At 43.9% G+C, this 18,875-nt stretch overlaps 2 protein-coding genes across 6 annotated transcripts in view; one reads left to right on the top strand and one right to left on the bottom strand.

Annotated features, from left to right (window-relative positions):
* Window positions 1-1,803, bottom strand: part of IKBKB (inhibitor of nuclear factor kappa B kinase subunit beta) — a 59,260-nt gene extending 57,457 nt beyond the window's left edge. For all 4 annotated transcript variants that reach the window (XM_078069573.1, XM_078069572.1, XM_036102303.2 and 1 more), the window contains exons 1-2: window positions 1,661-1,803; window positions 875-997 (exon numbers count right to left, since the gene is read on the bottom strand). In XM_078069573.1, coding sequence (XP_077925699.1) covers window positions 875-979 — 105 coding nt within the window. In that variant the 5' untranslated portion in view covers window positions 980-997; window positions 1,661-1,803. The remainder of the gene's footprint in view (window positions 1-874; window positions 998-1,660) is intronic.
* LOC144381408 (uncharacterized) lies at window positions 1,287-18,158 on the top strand. 2 transcript variants are annotated; one of them, XR_013446608.1, is made up of 4 exons: window positions 1,287-1,505; window positions 13,094-13,238; window positions 13,452-13,524; window positions 15,114-16,173. XR_013446608.1 is itself a non-coding variant. In XM_078069575.1 (4 exons), exons 1-4 carry the CDS (start codon window positions 1,405-1,407, stop codon window positions 17,144-17,146), a joined length of 351 nt encoding a protein of 116 aa, XP_077925701.1. In that variant the 5' UTR covers window positions 1,288-1,404; the 3' UTR covers window positions 17,147-18,158. The 2 variants fall into 2 exon arrangements, 1 of the variants encoding a protein (XP_077925701.1); XM_078069575.1 differs by lacking the exon at window positions 15,114-16,173 and adding an exon at window positions 17,115-18,158 and having other exon boundaries at window positions 1,288-1,505.
* The last annotated feature ends 717 nt before the right edge of the window (window positions 18,159-18,875 follow it).

Consider the following 18,875-nt stretch of genomic DNA (forward strand, 5'->3'; position numbering starts at 1 on the left):
TAGCTTTATGACACCCTCCTCACATTATTTTTCAGAAGAGCACATATCACTTGTGATTCCACAGGCACTGGTGGACAGGGGCCCCGGCTTAGGTAGATTATGGATTGTATTATCCAATTTCAATAAAATGGCTCTCATAAAATGGACAAGTGCCTAAAGAAATTCCTGCAGAGAACTTCAGTACATGTAACACCGGCACAAGCAAACAGGAATATGGAAGAACTAACACTCCTCTTGTGAGAAACTCATTTCAGACACAGGAGTAAAAACAATGAGGATCTAATCAGATCTAAAAAGAAATCAGCCCAAATAATTCCAAATTATAAAAATTCTTTGAAACATGGATTTTCATCCACTACCCTTAATGATAATTCTCACTTTCATATGGATCTGTATATCCTGCGCTGTGCAGTATTGCAAACAATACTGGGAAGGTATCACAATTAGTACATATTTAAAATATTTTTAAAGCAACTTTTTAAACACTTAAATATATTTTACTATGGTCATCCTTTAAATTTTTCTATTTTTGTATGTTTTGTAACATGTAATATATTAGTACATGATAGTGTCATGGTAGCACAGATACTAATTTAAGATACATAAAACCGAGGCTAAAAACTTAAAATATTTGTACTATTTATTTGGGGAGCATAGTCAGTAAAGTTGGGAGACCACTTAGAGTCAGCTCCGCAGCTCTGAAGCCCCTTCCCAGTTCCACCTTCTCACTCTCTCCCAAGAAGCCCCTGGCCAAAGGTGAGCCCCATCCCCCACCCAGCAGAGTGTGGGGCAGAGGTGATTCCAGGGGAACCTGTCTTCCCCACCTCGGACCCTTGCTCGCCCTTAGCTCTTCCCAACTCCACAGAGGCCCTACCTGATTGTGCCATCGGATGACGTTTCCAAATCCCCCTGTCCCAAGTCGTTCTTTCATCTCCCAGGCCCCACATGTCTGGGTTGGCAGAGAAGGTGACCAGCTCATACTGATGCCGTGCTAACTCTGTAAGCAATTTGGAGTGGGGGACAAAGGATTAAAAAAAATGAAACTCAAGGAGATAGACGGAGAAGGTAAGAAATAACATTTACCTTCGATGCGAGAGACGAAAAACCTCAGCTGGTTTTCATTTTGTAAATAAACCAGGTTGTCTGGTTTGTTTTTGGGTTTTGGTAGCAAACTTTTTTCTCACCTTCCCCCACCCCCACCTCAGCTGTTGTGGAAGGAGGCAGAAAGGAAAGACACTCAAAGGAGATGTTACTCCACAACCCCTGAACTCGAAAGGGCATCCCAGCCTAGACTCCAGCAAGGGGCGCCCTGCCCCGCGCGCATTCTGCTCAAGGTGGCAGGGACAGAGTCTAACGCTGCGTTTCCCCACGGTCACGTGTGTCTTCACACAGTCCAAATGAATCATGGCTCTCTCTCCCAAAGCCACCACCTCCAAGAGGCCACCTGGAACCACCCGGGCCAGAGCTGTTCCGGGCCTCCCGACTCCAACCCGCGCAAGAGACAGGTTTGTACGCCCAGAAACCCCGACTTTTAAACTCGACAGAAGTTCCTTCGGGAGCCTCAAGTGAGGAGGGAGGTGCGAGCTCGCCGGTGCAGAGGAGAGGCGGGGTCTGCAGGTGGCACCAGGGGCCCCCCCGCGCGGCCGCCCGAGGGACTCACCTGTCGGCAGGGACGCGGGGCAAGGGAGACGCTCCCCAGGGCGGGGGAGGCGGGGGCTGGGGCGGCAAAACCAGGGGCTCTGGCACCTCCCCGAAGACATTAAAATGCGGGAATCTTAAACCTGCCAGCCCAGCGCGACTTCCTCAAACACTTCCTGCTCTGACGTCACGGAGCACGTGGGCCGCCGCTGGCCCTTAAAGGAGCCGCGGGGGGCGCCAGCCCAGACCACGCCCGGTACCCGCGGCCGCGCAGGGGGACCCTGTCGTCCTCCCCCAGGTGACTCTGGGAGGGCTGCGTGTGGCTTCTAGGCGGCTCCGGTCAGCCCTGCACAGGCTGTGCTCCCTGAAATAAAAGAGGGCCCCTAAAATGAACCCGAATGCGCCAAACTCTCTTTAGACAGTGACTTTAACCTGATGCAGTTTCTGGACAAGGGGAGATGGGGATTTCCTCACCAGAACCCTCCTGGGGTGAACTTGACACCGCTTCCTAGACTTTTAACTAGGTGGAATTTCCCGCGCCCCCGCCAGGATTTATTTAGGGACTGTTTACAAGAATTGCCCGGGCCTCCTCTCCTCAGGCTGCGTCCCCTTTATCTGGAGGATTTTTGGCTCGGGATCAAGAATGATAAATCACAGCTGTACTCCCTAGACGTGTCAGCCCCCACTACCCCCTTAAAAAAAGTAAAGAAAAGGGGGGGGAATCTCGTAGTGTTAACGAGAAACTGCAGTTTCAGCCGCAGTGATGTAGGGAAATTGTGAGAGAAGCTCGCAGCCCTGAAGTTCACCGTTCTACTCCTACCTACTTGACATTATTAAGGTCTTTTGCTATGGAGTTGCTCAGGTCTGTGGCATTATGCTATCACACAAAGGTGGTGTGTGTTGGTAGATTTACTCAAGCAGGAAAAAAGGCATTAAAGGAAACTTTAAGATAATAGCTCGCATTTATAAAATGCTTACCAAGTGCCTGGCACTATCTACATACACTCTGTACTTAGAATTCGTCATTCAAATCCTCAAGGCAACCCTACACATGGGACAATAACTGCATTATTGGTATCTCCATTTTGCAGATGAGAAGACTGATGTGCAGAGAGGAAAATATGTCAAAGGCACAGGCTAGTAAGTGGATGAACTGATATTCCAACCCAAGCAGCTGGTTCTTAGCTCCAAGCTCTTAATATTCGGTTATAAGTATCATACTAAGAATTTCAGAAGGAGGCAAACTGGATTTTGAATCCTAATACTGCTATTGACTACTCTGAGATTTTAGGGCCAATTACTTAACGACTCCAAGCTTCCATTTCTCTTCTTTAAAATGTGGGCAACATTAGGTTGAATTGCATGAAATTGCCATTTTTTAATAAAACAGAAACAGTTGAAACACCAGCGACAAACATCAGTGGTTTCATCTGGTTCAGCCTAAGAGCAGCAGGGAAGACAGGAGAGTACACACGTCCGAGAAACGAACCAGCAGGGTTGTTGTAGGGAGTTAATGGGAATAACCATGCCTGACACAGGGGACACTCCTGCCTGCACGGAGCCTGAGGCCAAAGTTAACTCTTAGGAACATAGTGATGTGATTTGAAATGGTGGGGCTCAGAGCCCACGGCAAGAAAGAATTCTTGAGACATCTTCGGTGCAAAAGGTGTTTTATTAAAGCACGGGGACAGGACCCATAGGCAGAAAGAGCTGCTGCCCCGGGGATTGTGAGAAGCAACCAATTATATACTTGGGAGTTGGGGGAGGTAAAGACCAAGGGAAGTTTCCAAAAGGACTTTCATATACTAAAGAGGACTCACAGAATCCTGGAGGCCTTGTTATTGTCACGCTAAGGCTGTTTTTCCCTCTAGCAAAGCATCAACATTAAGAAAGCTGGGAGTTTCCTGGAGGATCGTTACACTCTGCCTGCTTCAATGGGCTGCAGGTTATAAGGAAATTGAATTTTATCTACATTTCCTTCTGCCGTTGTTCCCCACATCATTCAGAACAATTCTGACCCTTAAATCTTTAAGGTTGTTGAGGGTGGAAGTGCTTATCTTCTGTAACTTCTTCCTCCTTCCACCTCCTGGGGCATAGAGGTGTATAGGAGTTACCAAAGTCAGAGGCAGCCAATCCAAGGTAGACAACATATATGAACCTCCTTGAGTAGAAAGGATTATCTGTCATTTGGAAGTTATGGCAGTGAAGAAGTCTTGGCACCAGGCAGGGAGACACAAGAAAAGACAACAAAATAAGGTTAATATTATAATAAGAAAGAGAAGCCCAATAAAAATGGCATTGATAGTTAACTAAAATTTTTCTCCAGTCCTTTATTGTCGTTTAAAGAGAAATTTGAGATCTTCCACAGGTTCACAGGAATAAAAAGGCACGTTAGTTTGCTCATTAGTTTCCCGTGAAGGAGGTACAGGTTTTATTCTAGATCTAGGAGCCCATGAAGAGTGCCCCTCTAATTGTATTGCAGTGGGAGCACATAATATGACCCGATAGGGGCCCTTCCATTTTGGAGTTAAATCCCCTGCTGTATTAGATTTCCAATCCTTTAAATAAACCATCTCTCTGGGGTTTATATGGGGTGGGTTGCTAGTGACTATCAGATCAGTTTTAGGGAGGATATAGTTTGCATTTTCATTATTTAGAGATTTATGAATTAACCTGGCCTCAAGTGAATAATTTAACAGAGCGTCATAGTATCCATCTCTTGGTAGGTATACAGTGAGAAAAGGTTTTTCATATAGTAACTCAAAGGGACTTAACCCTATTGGTTGTTTTGGGGGCAATCCTCACTCTGAGAAGCCTTAACGGTAAAAGAGTAATCCGGTTTTCTTGAGTCACAATACTTAAAATAGAATATCTACAAAGATGTGTTATTGAAACATTTTCTCTATAGTCTAATCACCCTCATTTTAAATCAGAGATAGCGGGGCGCCTGGGTGGCTCAGTCATTAAGCATCTGCCTTCGGCTCAGGTCATGATCTGGGAGCCCTGGAACTGAGCCCCGCATTGGCCTTCCTGCTCGGTGGGAGGCCTGCTTCTCCCTTTCCCTCTCCCCCTGCTTGTGTTCCTGCTCTCGCTGTCTCTCTCTCTGTCAAATAAATAAATAAAATCTTTAAATAAATAAATAAATCAGAGATAACCAAATCAAGACTAATTCATTTCATAAACAAGTCCAGTTTTAACAAACTTGGCCTAATTATTTACATAAGCTCAGCAAGAATAATGATTGATGATATAGATCTTTTAGAATGTGCTTTGCTAGAACTTTTTGTAAGGAATCTCCAGGTTGAACTTTTAGTAGCATCTCTAGGCCAGAAACCAAGTCAAATAAACTTGCCATCGGACATGCCTGCAATACCTGTAGATTTGGGAGAATTCCTCTTCCTGAGGTCCCCAAGGTATCCTGAGGTTCCTGCACCTGCCAGGAAGTGACATTCTTTACTCACCTGGTAAGGCTGCTGGAAATTCTGTAAGCAAGGTATCAGGCCAACATTTCCATGGGGCTCTATTGGCTTCTTGCTTCATAAAGTCAACCTTAGTTCCTTAAAGCTGTCTGGTGACATCTGAGTCTATGCAGGTCTCTCAAATATGATAATCCAGTCAAAGCCTTGGAAAAATAACTAATGTTCCTAATGATGTCCTGTTACAAGGAGAACAGATTCTTATTGAACCTATGCAAATGACTATGATTGCTGTGGAAGAAAGAATACGTATTGAGACCTTTTGAATTTCAGAGGGTTCTGCTAGAGAGAAAAGTTAAATGCTTCAATTTGTTCACAGAGGAATATTTTATCCTATTTCTGTACATGATGGATATCTTAAGAGAAATTTCCTTAATCTGGAAGAGCAAACATTACGAAACCAGCAATGTTTCAAACAAGAGTCACAAAAACCATAATCATCTTCTTCAGCTCATTTAGTCTCATGTTACTGATTCTTGGTTCCATGTGAATGCAGCTTTTAGTTCTGGAAATTTTTACCAATTTTAGTTTTAGGATTTTAAAGATACCAAAAACCTGTATTTGTCAAAAGCCTTTTTTATGAATCTCCTTGAAGATGAAACACATTTCACGAGAGAATAAGAACAATAACTATAAATGATAAAAGACTCAAAAATGGACATGGTTAAAGTTCTGATGAGAGGTTACAATATAGCTGGCAAGGAAATCTGGTCATTTCTGTGACACATAGCATATCAATAATCAGAATATTAAGTGATGGCCTTATACCAAAACATATTGAAACTTTGGGAATTGCATATAGTCTCTAGAATAGTTATAGCATTTACCCAAGCAATACAATTCAAGTCTTATTATTTGTTTAACAGTGCTTCCAGAATAACTTAACATACCAAATAAGCAAGCCTATTGGTCAAAAAGACTTCATTTATAATTTAAACGTTGGGAAGTATGTTTAAAAAAAAAACTCAAAGTTATAAAGCACATGCCTGAATAGTGGATTACAGATCATTACAAAGCTTATAACTTAATTATTTATTTAACCTTTAACCAAGGTGACAATAGGAGATTCAAAAGGCAGATATGTAGGGTTATATAGCTGTTACCAAAACTTACCTCCTTTTTTTTTTTTTTGTTTTTGTTGTGCATCAGTGATTTTAATAAAGAAAAGTGTGCTCTGAGCAGAAATAATTGAGCTGAATGCTGTGGTCTCATTTAAACAAAGCAGTGGGAGGGTCAGTTGAGGGCAAGGAGCGCAACAGTCGAGAGCACCTTGTCTTCCGTACAGTTCGGTGTCTCTCCGTTTTCAGGCGCAGATAAGCCTTGTCCTTGCTTCCTTTTAGGAGGAATATAGCCACTGAGACGAGAGGCCAAACTCCGTTTTTCACGAGATGGTTTTACTTTGAGCTTCTTCTTGTCAGGGTCATGCACAACAGCATGCCTAGTGAGACTTTGTTTCATTGCAAATGTTTTGCCACAGCCAGGATGTTCACAGGTAAATGGGCGCATTTCCTCGTGAAAAGAGAGAATGTGGCTCTGGAGATTAAAAACTTACCTCCTTTAACATTGAGATTTATGTAATCAAAGACCTGATAAAGAGAAAACATAAGTTTTGTTTTTCTGGGCAGACAAAAACAAACAAATAAACAACCCTTTGTTTATATTTTCTTATCAAGTGCAAACCAACATCCAAGAAAACTTTTTTGAACAGAGAGAAAAGCAGAATTTCAATCTCATACCAGTGTACCTTTAAAATCCTTTCCTTTTGACTTTAACCCTGACCACATACAAAAAAAAATTCCTTTCCAGGGGTGCCTGGGTGGCTCAGTCAGTTAAGCGTCTGCCTTCAGCTCAGGTCATGATCCCAGCGTCCTGGGATACAGCCCCACATTGGGCTCCCTGCTCAGTGGGGAGTCGGCTTCTCCCACTCCCCCTCCCCCCACTCATGCCTGCTCTTTCTGTCCCTCTCTGAAATAAATAATCTTTTTGAAAAAATTCCTTTCCAAAGATTTCCCTATATAAATCTTTTACAACTTTTCATTCAGAGTTGCTTCCCTTATTTCCATCAGTCTTAACTACATTTAGCAGAATTTTGCACTCTTGGAAACCTTAGTCTCCAGTGAAAACTAAACAGTAACCAATTGTGAACTGTTATGACAGAATTTTTTCAATAACAATTTCATAAATACATTTCACAATTTTAAAAACAGGTTTTTTTCATAGTACAATCTTTTAATAAAGCACAAAGCATATTTACCAATAGACCCAAGTATCCTCAGCAATAAGAAGCCAAAAGCACAAACCTAAGTTCAATAATCAAACTTAGTATTTTATCTCATTTGGAAAAGGCCTAGATGTCCAATGAATTCAATCCCATTTATTATCCAAGTAAAACTTTAAATTTTTAGTTTACCAAAGACTTTGAAAGCTATCTTAACAATTACCCATGAAAACTTTGAGACAAAAAATTAACCATCATTTTAAGTCCTCTTTTTTTATTTTCTTTTTATTTTTATTTTTTAAAGATTTTATTTATTTATTTGACAGAGAGACACGAGAGAGGGAACACAAGCAGTGGGAGTGGGAGAGGGAGAAGCAGGCTTCCCGCAGAGCAGGGAGCCCGATGCAGGGCTCGGTCCCAGGGCCCTGGGATCATGACCTGAGCCGAAGGCAGCCGCTTAACGACTGAGCCACCCAGGCGCCCCTTAAGTCCTCTTTTTGCTGACAAATTGCAACAGAGCTAACATGAACTTATTTGACTTTCAGCAAACCCTGGCAGAATAAAAGTTTCACACTTAATGCTGATAACTCTAAAGACATGTGTATCTTAATTAAACCAACAAATTTAAATTAGTTTAAATAACCGAATTATGTTCCACCTGCGTCCACTTAAAAGTCAAACAATTTGTTCCCCATTTTCAATTTTTACCTGGGGTGCCAGTGGGGAAATCTGAAGTGGGCGGTGTATGCAGGCTGCCCCCGAGATGGTGCAGAGACAGGAGGAGGAGGAGGGGAAGGCAGAAGAGGTGAAGTGCTCCAGAAGGCAGAGAAAAAGGGTTCCCGGTTCTAAAACTTGTCAGCTCGGACAGATGAGCAGACGCCATGGTTTTTTTTCCACCAAAGTGGAAATAGGCAGTCCATGTCAGGCCAGGAAAGACAGGGAACTTACCAGAAACAAAAGGAGTTTGGGCAGCTGCTTGGGAATATTCCATAAAGTCCCCATGCCGAGGTAGACTAATCAGAGACTCTTGGCTCCAGTTATAGCCATTAACCCAGGAAATGAATGAGGGAGAAGCCCCCACATACTGCTAGAGTAACCTGGATCTATTAGGAGGAACAGTGAGAGAGAGAGTGAGAGCCTGCATACACCGCCCACTTCAGATTTCCCCACTGGCACCCCAGGTAAAAATTGAAAATGGGGAACAAATTGATTGACTTTTAAGTGGACACAGGTGGAACATAATTCGGTATTTAAACTAATTTAAATTTGTTGGTTTAATTAAGATACACATGTCTTTAGAGTTATCAGCATTAAGTGTGAAACTTTTATTCTACCAATTTTGTAACTTAAGTAGTCAATAGGGGACATTGACAGAAAACGGCAAAGATAGAAATCCATCATGGTCTAAGCAACACTCCAACACATGTGGTCTTTGCAGCCAACTTCTCTAGGAAACAGTCCCTGGTTGGGTTTTAATTCCTTCCGGTACTGGTTTCGGCGGGTTCCCAGTGGAGGTCCCACGGCCAGAAGCAGCTAGACCAGGGATGTTGGGAGGATCACATTAGACCAATGAGGAGGAAACTTCACACAGGAGTCTTAAGATTGGCAGCCGTCCTGGTGACATAGGTGGCTGTCCTATGCCCAAGACAGACAATTTTGTATAAGGACAGAAATGAAGGGAGGACAAGTTTCTGGGTCTTATTACCATTCCGGCCAGGGTACTAACATCCAGCCAAAAGGCAGACTTTCTCCTCCCCATAGAGTAGCCACGGGCTAGAGGATTTCAGCCTGAGCAATTGACATGAAAGTGTTCTAATAAGACCACACTCCTTGAAAACCCCCTGAAATGAAAATAAAGGGAGAGGAGACGAAGTACGCACTAAGTTTTCACCAAGGCTCAGAGTCCAGACGAGAAGACTCGAAGCCCCACGTTGGGAGCCAATATACTGTGGTTTGAAGTGGTGGGGTTCGGAGCCGACAGCCAAGAAAGAATTCTTGAGACGTCTTTGGTGCAAAAGGTGGTTTTATTAAAACACGGGGACAGGACCCATAGGCAGAAAGAGCTTCTGCCCCAGGATTGTGAGGAGCAACCAATTATATACTTGGGAGTTGGGGGAAGTAAAGACCAAGGGAACTTTCCAAAAGGACTTTCGGGGTGCCTGGGTGGCTCAGACGGTTAAGCATCTGCCTTCCACTCAGGTCATGATCCCAGGGTCCTGGGATCAAGCCGCTTTGGGGCTCTCCGCTTGGCGGGAAGCCTGCCTCTCCCTCTCCCACTCCCCCTGCTTGTGTTCCCTCTCTCGCTGTGTCTCTCTCTGTCAAATAAATAAATAAAATCTTAAAAAAGAAAAAGGACTTTAATAGCTAAAGAAGGCTCAGGGGATACTGGAGGCCTTGCTCCTGTCAAGCTAAGGCTGTTTTTCCCTCTAGCAAAGCATCAACATTAAGACAGCTGGGAGTTTCCTGGAGGATTGTTACACTCCGCCTGCTTCAATGGGCTACAGGTTATAAGGAAATTTAATTTTATCTACATTTCCTTCTGCCTTTGTTCCCCACATCAATATGTCAAACCAAACAGGTGGGTCATCAGATCGTCAGTGCCCAGGAACACCCCGCCCCCAGTATTTACCTTATTATGCTAATTAGCAAGCTCAGTTTCAAAGCAGGAAGAGAAAGGAGCATGACTGAATAGTTGTAAAGCACTTAGAATAGTGCCTGATGTATTCCAAGTGCAACATAAGTGTTTGTTTAACAAATAAAATAAAGCATATTTATTGAGCACCTAGATGTTCTGGGCCCTATGTAAAGTCTGTTTGCTATATGACATCATAAAAAATTTCTCTTTAGGGGCACCTCAGTCTGTTAAGCGTCTACCTTCAGCTCAGGTCATGATCTGGGAGCCCTGGGATTGAGCCCCAGATAGGCTCCCTGCTCAGCGGGGGGTCTGCTTCTCTCTCTCCCTCTGCCACTCCCCCTGCTTGTGCTCGCTCATGCGCACCCTCTCTCTCTCTGTCAAGTAAATAAATAAAATCTTTTTTAAAAATAAAAAATTTCTCTTTAATCCTGTCACTTCTGCAAATCACTGTCCCTGAGAAACTTAGCAAGACAGCCACAGCTTTGCCAAAGATTTATTCTGCACCATTATAATTTAAGAGTTATCAATTGCTCAGCTCAAAATAACTTGGTTTTCAATGGAGCATAAATCTTTCTGATAAGGTAACATATATTTAGATCTTTTAAAATTTGATGATGGCCCAGGAAGGGGCCTCCAGATTTTGTCATATCCCACCATATTTATCATCTTAAGCCCTGTTTTTCCTCAAGATAAGACATGTCCACTGCCTACATCTGGTCTCTATCCTTCTCTAGAGACATGAGCAGACCATTTTAAAAAAAATTTTTCAGATGCAGCAAAAAAACATATCCCTTTTTCTTCTTGCTTTGGGGCTTAGTGTGCTTTTGAGCAGTGACTATAGGGTAATCAGGAAACACTGAGCAGCCTGAGTGCTTGGCACAGTCCTGAGCAGCACTAATCCAGGGGATACAAGCAATGTAACTCTCATCAACGGTACCTAGAATCTTGTTGAGGACATAAGATCCACGGAAAGCCATCAACTGATGAGTAATAAGGACCAAGCCATAAAATGTGTGTGATAATTCGTTCTGCTGTAGAGGCAGAACTGTACTAGTGATAAGGATAAATTTTCTAAAGGGTTCATTTTAAAATAAAATCTTCTGAGGATAAATCAAAGATAACTATCTTCTTACGCAGTCTTTTTGTGTAATCAGTGGAGAAAACTGCTCTCTTACCTACTAGCAGCCAGGCAAAGCAGCACTGAGCTCTTTTGAATGAGGAAAGAATTGTTTTCTGAATAATCTGGGAACTGAGTCATACATAGTAAGAGGAGACAGATTAACAGATAGGAAGGCAATGAAACAGACCACTCAGAATAGAAAGGATTTCCCCAGCCCCCAGAGAGCCAGCTCTGGCTCAGTGATTTCAGCAACTCTATCTTTCCAATTTTGTTTTACTCCAGCCCTGCAGAGAGAAGACTCTGCAAGTCAGAACTTGCTCCTTCAACAAACAAAACTTCTTCTGCCAGAAAAGTTGGAAAACTCGTTAGTTGGAAGACATGAAGAAACCGTTTTTCTTCTAGGGGAGCTGGTGGGAGATGCGGAAGGGCTGGTGGAGACGGAGGGCGAGCATGAACTTCAGCCTGGACCCCTTGGGGATAAGCACAGAGCTAGTTGCAAAAGAAGGAAAGAAAACGCGGCTCACTTCCATCTCTGGGAATGAGATCTGGGCCAATAGTGAAACTTTAGAGAAGCAGAGACTGCCAGGCCACTGTGCCTCAAATCTTGCATGAAACACTGAAAGCTGAGGATTTAGGGCACTTGAGTCACTCTTTCTGGAGAAAGATAGCTTGGGGGAGGAAATCACTTTGCATGCTCCCTTCATTTTTGCACACACATGTTTTTATTCCAGTAAATCAAATTAAAGAGAAAGAAATAACTAAAGGACAGCTGCCCAACCTTTGGCAATGGTGGCAGGGAAAAACTGAATACAGTCTGGGCTTGTGTGTTTATACCACCCGGCAGGTGTGTTTCTTCTCTCACTTTCGTTCTGAGCTTTTACTCCGTGGAAGCAGAGATTTTGTTCACTGCTACATTCCCAATTCCTGGTACATGACAGAGATGTAACTCAATGTAAATTTACTGAATGAATGACTGAATTGGCCAATGCAAAGACACTGTATTCTTTAGCACTTGGTTATACATAGTGCCTGGAGTCTGAGAGACATGGGTTCTAATCTTGGCTCTGCGTTTTTTGGCTTTGAGAACTCAGGGCACTTTACTAAACCTCACTGAGCCTCAGTTTTCTCATCTGTCAAATGAGGGCTAATAAAACCTATTTTTCACGGTTCAAAGGTATAAGTGAGATTATATACACGAGGTGCCTAGGACAGAGCCTAGTGCTTGTTAAGCCCTCTCTGAATAGCAGTTATTAATGCTGTTATCTTTTAAATGCAATAATCCTGAAGTCAGCTGAGATCCCTGTCTTCTGTGATTCACAGTGAAAGGGTTTCACACCTTCCGCTGCCCCTTACAGTAAAAGGCCTCTGGTCCTTTCGCATTTCACATCTCTCCAGGAATTTGGTGTAAGAGGTGGTGGTGTGTGATGGTGGGTGAGGTGGATGGCATGTATCTTAGTTAACATCTGATTCTGAACTCCTACCTTTGCAAAGTTCTTTTTTTTTTTTTAAGATTTTATTTTTAGGGACGCCTGGGTGGCTCAGTCGGTTGGGCATCTGCCTGCAGCTCAGGTCATGATCCCGGGGTCCTGGGATCAAGTCCCACATCGGACTCCTTGCTCAGCGGGGAGCCTGCTTCTCCCTCTGCCTCTGCTGCTCTCCCCTGCTTGTGTGCTCTCTCTGACAAATAAATAAATAAAATCTTAAAAAAAAAAGATTTTATTTTTAAGTAATCTCTATGCCCAACAGGGGCTCCAACTCATGACCCTGAGATCAAGAGTCGTATGCTTTACTGACTGAGGCAGCCAGGCGCCCCCGCAAAATTCTTAATCCCCCTTTTTAAATAGGTCCTCTTCTTTACCACCACTGGGTATTTTGTTCCTACACCTCACTGATTTTTTTTAGAGAGTTCATCTTTTTATGGAACATGTTACAAAAGAGATCTAATCATAAAGAACAAAGCCTCTGTCATCATTGGACCCCTCGGTTGCTTCTTTCTTTGCTTCCAGTGTCTTCTCTTGTGCTGAGGCAGCAGCAGAGGAAGTGGTGGGACCTCCTGCTGGGGCAAGGCACCAGCCCTACCCTGCAGCTCAGCTTCCAGATATTGACATTGGCCAGGGTGAGTCACCGGACAATAAGAAGATCACATGTTTGGTAAGAAGAGGTTTACCCTGCCATCCAGATAGGTCATTCAGATAAAAGTTTTCTCTGCTAATAGCTCTCTCTCCCTCTCTCTCTCTAAGCCAGGCTTCATATTTAAATTCTTTTAGTGGGTTAAGGGGGGAGCTAAAAGTTTTTCTTGAGTCTGCTGGGTCATGATTGCCTTCAGCTCAAAATAATCCAAAAGCCAAAGTGGCATATTTTCAGGTCGCATATCCTGGTCCCCGTCAAGGGCTGAGTGGATGGATGCAGGTGAACTCAGAGCAAGGCCAGAGTGCAGGTGAGTGCTCGGCTAGCAGGTGTCAAGCATGGTGCTAGTTGCCAGACGAAGTGAGGGCCTTACTCCAACTCAGCCTTCCTCAGGACTGAGCACCTTAGCACAGCTGCAGAAAGGGTGTTCCCACTAATTCTGACACGATATTAGTTTACTGTTTATTGCCTGCCTCCTCCAATACTGTCAGCCCCTGCCTGCCTCTTTGGTGCCCCACATCACCTAGTACAGGCCTCCACGTAATAATCAATCAATCAATCAATCAATCAATGCATTTATGACTGCATAGTAGGTGCTCTATAATTCTTTCTGTATTGGAAGAATTTAATCAGTTTCAGGATCATGTTGCCACCCTGGGCTTGTGGATGCTGTTCTTTGCCCAGGCATGGAAGTCAGTCCTTTCCTTTGAATTCATCCAAATGATCATACACAGAAGGACTTGGTATTTCACAGAGTTCACCAAAAGTCTGGAGAGATGAGAGAATGCACATCACAGTGCCACAGCAATCTGAAATTAAACATCAGACAACTTCTCTTTAGAAGTTCCCATTTCTACCACCTGGATTTTAGCCCCCACCAACCCTTCCCCCAGCTTCTCAGACCTCCTGCTCTTGAACAGAGAACGGATCCCTCCTGGTTTTTCATGCAGAGCAGCCAGCTCTCCTCAGCCACAACCCCCAACCTCAGCTCGGTCCTGAGGAGGAGCTTGCAACCAGGGCCTGTGACGTACCCAGCACAGCCGTCACTTCTGTTCTGAATCCCAGGGCCTTAGGCTGCAGCCCAAAGCCTGTCCTGGGTCCCTGCTGATGCCACACCCACCAGCTCACAAGCTGCAGCCTCTCGGGCTGACATGACCTACTCCAGACCCTCTGTGACCCCCTGGAAGGCTTCCCCTTGGCATGAGCAAGTTCTGAGCTAAACGGGCCATGTATGCAGTGTCTAATCTCTTTCTCTGTCCCTGCCCAGCCACCACTTTCTGTAAGAAAAAGGGACCTGTAGTGATTTGCTATGAATTATGCCTCCCCTTAGAAGGTAGAGACGCCAATCTGAGTCAATTCACACTGGTCCAGTGGGCAGGTCTGCAAAGTGGGCAAAAATGGCATGACCCAGAGGGATAATTCCTTGGAGAAAAAAGAACTGTAGACCCCTATTCATTTTATTATCAGAGGATGTCAGATAATTTAAATACACAGATAATTTCTCTACTTCATTTTGGTCCTTTTAAAAAATCAGGTTTATAGAGGTATAACTTACATAATAATAAAATTTACCAATTTTAAGTGTACAATTTAATGAGTTATTTTACAAGCGTATATAACCTAGTAACTATCATGAGCATCACTCTATAGAACATGTCTATCACCCCAAAAGATTCCCCCATGCCCCTACCATCGACCCCCTCCCCTAGCTCCTAACCCCCAGCCCCGGGGCACCCGCTGACGCAGTCACAATAGTTTTGCAGTTTGGCCCATTTTCACTTAAATTCTTAGCAGCCATTTCTGGAGAACTGCTAAGGTGTGGTCAGACTGCTGGGTTGAGCTGGATTTCTCATGTTGAAGAGTCAGAGGCCAGAGATGACCAAATCACTGACCCAACAGGGTAGGACTCCAGAAGAATGCAGGGCTGAGCTAGCCGAGGCGGGAAGGACAACTAATCACCGAGTCTGCAGAGCCTCTGCCAAGAATGAGGAACAAAGAGGAAAGGGAAAAGCCAGTGCACGGTCTGGTGGGGAGGAAGACCACGCAGCCCGCCAGCCGAGATGGGAGCTTTAATCACAGGCCCGGGCTGTGTTGCAATTCAACTGTCAGACCCAAAGCCATCCTGAGCCCAGGCTGCCTTCAGCACTTCCCCTTGTCAGGGCTTGGTCCCACCTACCTGCCAGTCCCAGCTTCTCCTTTCTGCAGGAGGCTACGGGCTACTCTCAGGGCCGCCAGATCGCCAAATAGGAAAACTGGATCTTGGTCCCTGGGCCACCCCCCGTCCTGGCTCAGGAGCCAGGGGGCTCTATCTGAGTGTGTCGCATCCAACTCCTTTCTCCTTTCTCCCATGGGCCTCCATCTTCAAGTTCAGGCCCTTTTCTATGAGTGGGAGCATTTCAGTTTTTATTGGAAGAAGGAAAAGAAGGAAGGAAATTAACATGTATGGAACATCTTTTACCAGAGGGAAGGAAAAATTCGACAAGAAGAAAGATGCAAAATGAAACATAAAAACCTGGGGCGCCTGGGTGGCTCAGTCGTTAAGCGTCTGCCTTCAGCTCGGGTCATGATCCCAGGGTCCTGGGATTGAGCCCTGCATCAGGCTCCCTGCTAGGCGGGAAGCCTGCTTCTCCCTCTCCCACCCCCCTGCTTGTGTTCCCTCTCTCGCTGTGTCTCTTTCTGTCAAATAAATAAATAAAATCTTAAAAAAAAAAAAAAAGAAAAGTAAAAACCTCTCTCCAGGTCTTGATTCCTAGCCTGTCCCCCAAGAGCCAACGTTGTGAAACATACCTTGTACATCCTTTACACAGGGGGGAGAAGGGACATCGTTTAAAAGCAACAAAATAAACACGTGGCTCTGCACCGTCCCTTCGTCACCCCAGAATTCATCTTGGAGTGCTTTCCATGCCAGCATATATATTGATTTTGATATAATTTCAAACTTATAGAAAACCTACAAGAATAATAGAACTCATGACCCAGATTCACTAATTATTCACATTTCACCCCTTTTAATCATTTTCTCTGAATCTATCTGTCCATCTACATATTATTTTTCCTGAGCCATTTTAAAGTATGTTGGAGACACTGTACCCCTCCCCCTAATTTCCAGTGTGTATTTACTAAGAATAGGACCTTTTCTTATGTAACCACAGGTCAATTCTTTTTTTTTTTTTTTTAATTTTATTTACTTGACAGAGAGAGACACAGCGAGAGAGGGAACACAAACAGGGGGTGTGGGAGAGGGAGAAGCAGGCTTCCCACTGAGCAGGGAGCCCGATGCAGGGCTCGATCCCAGGACCCTGGGATCATGACCTGAGCTGAAGGCAGATGCTTAACTGACTGAGCCACCCAGGTGCCCCCAGTTCAATTCTTATAATCAGGAAACTTAACATTGATACTATTACCTGATTCACAGTCTGTAGTTAAATTCTGTCAGTTGTTCCAGTTCCAGTTCCTTTCCCACCAATGCGCAATGACATTTGATTTTCCTATCCCATCACCTCCTTTCATCTGGAAAAATTCCCCAGGCTTTCTTTGTATTCCTTGACGTTAGCATTTTTTAAGGCGCACATGCCAGTTATTTTGTGGAACGCGGGTTTGTCTGACTTGATGTTGTGTCTGTTTCAGGGTAGCACCTCAGGGGGCGCATGATGTCATTGTATCCCCCCCACTACTGGTGTCCTTGACTTTGATCACTTGGTTAAGGGGAGGTCTGCCAGATTTCTACCCTTGTAAAGTTACTATTTTCTCTTTGTAATTAAAGCGATTTGTGTAAATGTCCAGTTCCTCATCAAACTTTTTCATCCATTCAATTCAGCATCCATTGATGACTTTCCTATTATTCTTTTTTTTTGCCTAGGCACAGAACTTTATTAACCTTGTTTCAAATTTTATTCCCAGGCTTCTTCAGCTTAATTAGCTGCAAAGAATGAATTGTGTATAAGCAAAAACTGAAAAGAGCTGCAGTGTCCAAGGGGCTTGGGCTTAAAAATATTGGAGAGTCAGATCCATGAACGAAATTTTAAAAAGCAGTCATAATATAAAATAGCAGTTCCCAGTAACTTCTTCAAGTTGTATCTTCTTCAGACGTTGACTCAATTCAGTCTGCTTCATTCTTGGAAGCTTCATCAGAATTCTCCACAAGATCTGGAACTTCACCATCATCACCCTCTCTGGTAGCAGGTGGTGCTTTTCCATCCACAGATTGTGTGGGCAGAGCTTCAGCCAGTCTTCTTCAACTAGTCAGACTGTCTGCACCGAGTTGGTTTAAGATCCCGGGTAGCATTTCTGTCAGCTGCTTTGTCCCAGCATGGCCTGGAATGGTGGAAGTGTTGCGGCCAGCGACGCCTGAACTTTGGGGTTGTTAGAGTGCATCACCGTTCCTTGGTCTGTGAACATATTCACTTCTTCAATACCAGAAATATTGTTTACCCCTAACTTCTTTAAGGAGAACTGCAGTTTTTTTATCATCTGCTGTAGCCGTTCTATGAACCACCTTCTTTCGGTGGGCAGTTCCTTTCCCACCAATGCGCACTTGTGCTTACAGTTTGGCGAGTTTCTCCTGGTTCATGATAGTTTCTTTCATCTTGTTGGATCCGCAATGGGACCGCGTGGGGGAATAGGGTTGGCGCTCAGGAGGTCTCGGGCGGACCAGCTGACATTAGGTGCACACACGCGGGGACGCAAGATGGCAGCTAGAGGGCTCCTGCTATTATTCTTATAGTCGGAATTCTACTGCAAAGAAGTTGGTTTTTTTAAGCTGGCGTTCTACAATAAAAAAGAGCTTTCCTTTCTCTGACATTTATTTATTTATGTGTTTGTTTATAATAGTGTGAACTCTTAGATTTTTTTCTTTTTTTCTTTTTTAGAGAGAGAGAGAGAGCACAAGCACACAAGCAGGGGGAGTAGCAGGCAGAGGGAGAAGCAGGCTCTCCTCTGAGCAGGGAGCCGGATGTAGGACTCGATCCCAGGACCCTGGGGTCACGACCTGAGCCTAAGGCAGGCCCTTAACCGACTGAGCCACTCAGGCGTCCCTTGAACTCTTAGATTCTTAGATTATTCAATGAGTTATAATCTAATGCCATTATTTTATTTGTTCTGATGCTCAAACTGTTCCAGATGGCCAGTGAAAGCCACTTCAAATTTAAGTGTCCTTTTGATGGGTCCCCATCATTCTTTGAGCACTTCCTTACATTCTGGCGTGAAAAGCTGTTTTAGGATCATCTTATACTTTCTATGCAGCTGCCCTGAAATCAGCCTTTTCTCCCAGGAGTCCTGGCTCCTTTTAGTGGAGAATGATATTTGGAAACCAAGATCAGGCTGCTAGCAGCTCATACATTTTCACCTAATTGATTTATCAGCTGAGTATTATTCTATGGTATGTATGTAACATGATTTATATAACCAGTCACCTCTAATGGACATTTGGAGTGTTACCAGTTTTTGCTAACAAAAGCGTGCTGCTGTGAATATTCTTGCACATATATCTTGGCTTACATTTGGACATATGTCTGGAGAGCAGATTTCTAGCAATGAAATACTGGATCAAGTTTATACGTTCAAAAACATTTTATGTTTCCAATTATTCCTTGAAAAGATTAGAAAATTATACTGCTTCCCATATACTCCCAACAGTGAGGTATGGGAATATCTGTTGGACCA

This window comes from Halichoerus grypus, chromosome 3 (assembly GCF_964656455.1).
Source record: "Halichoerus grypus chromosome 3, mHalGry1.hap1.1, whole genome shotgun sequence".
Classification (NCBI taxonomy): Eukaryota; Metazoa; Chordata; class Mammalia; order Carnivora; family Phocidae; genus Halichoerus; species Halichoerus grypus.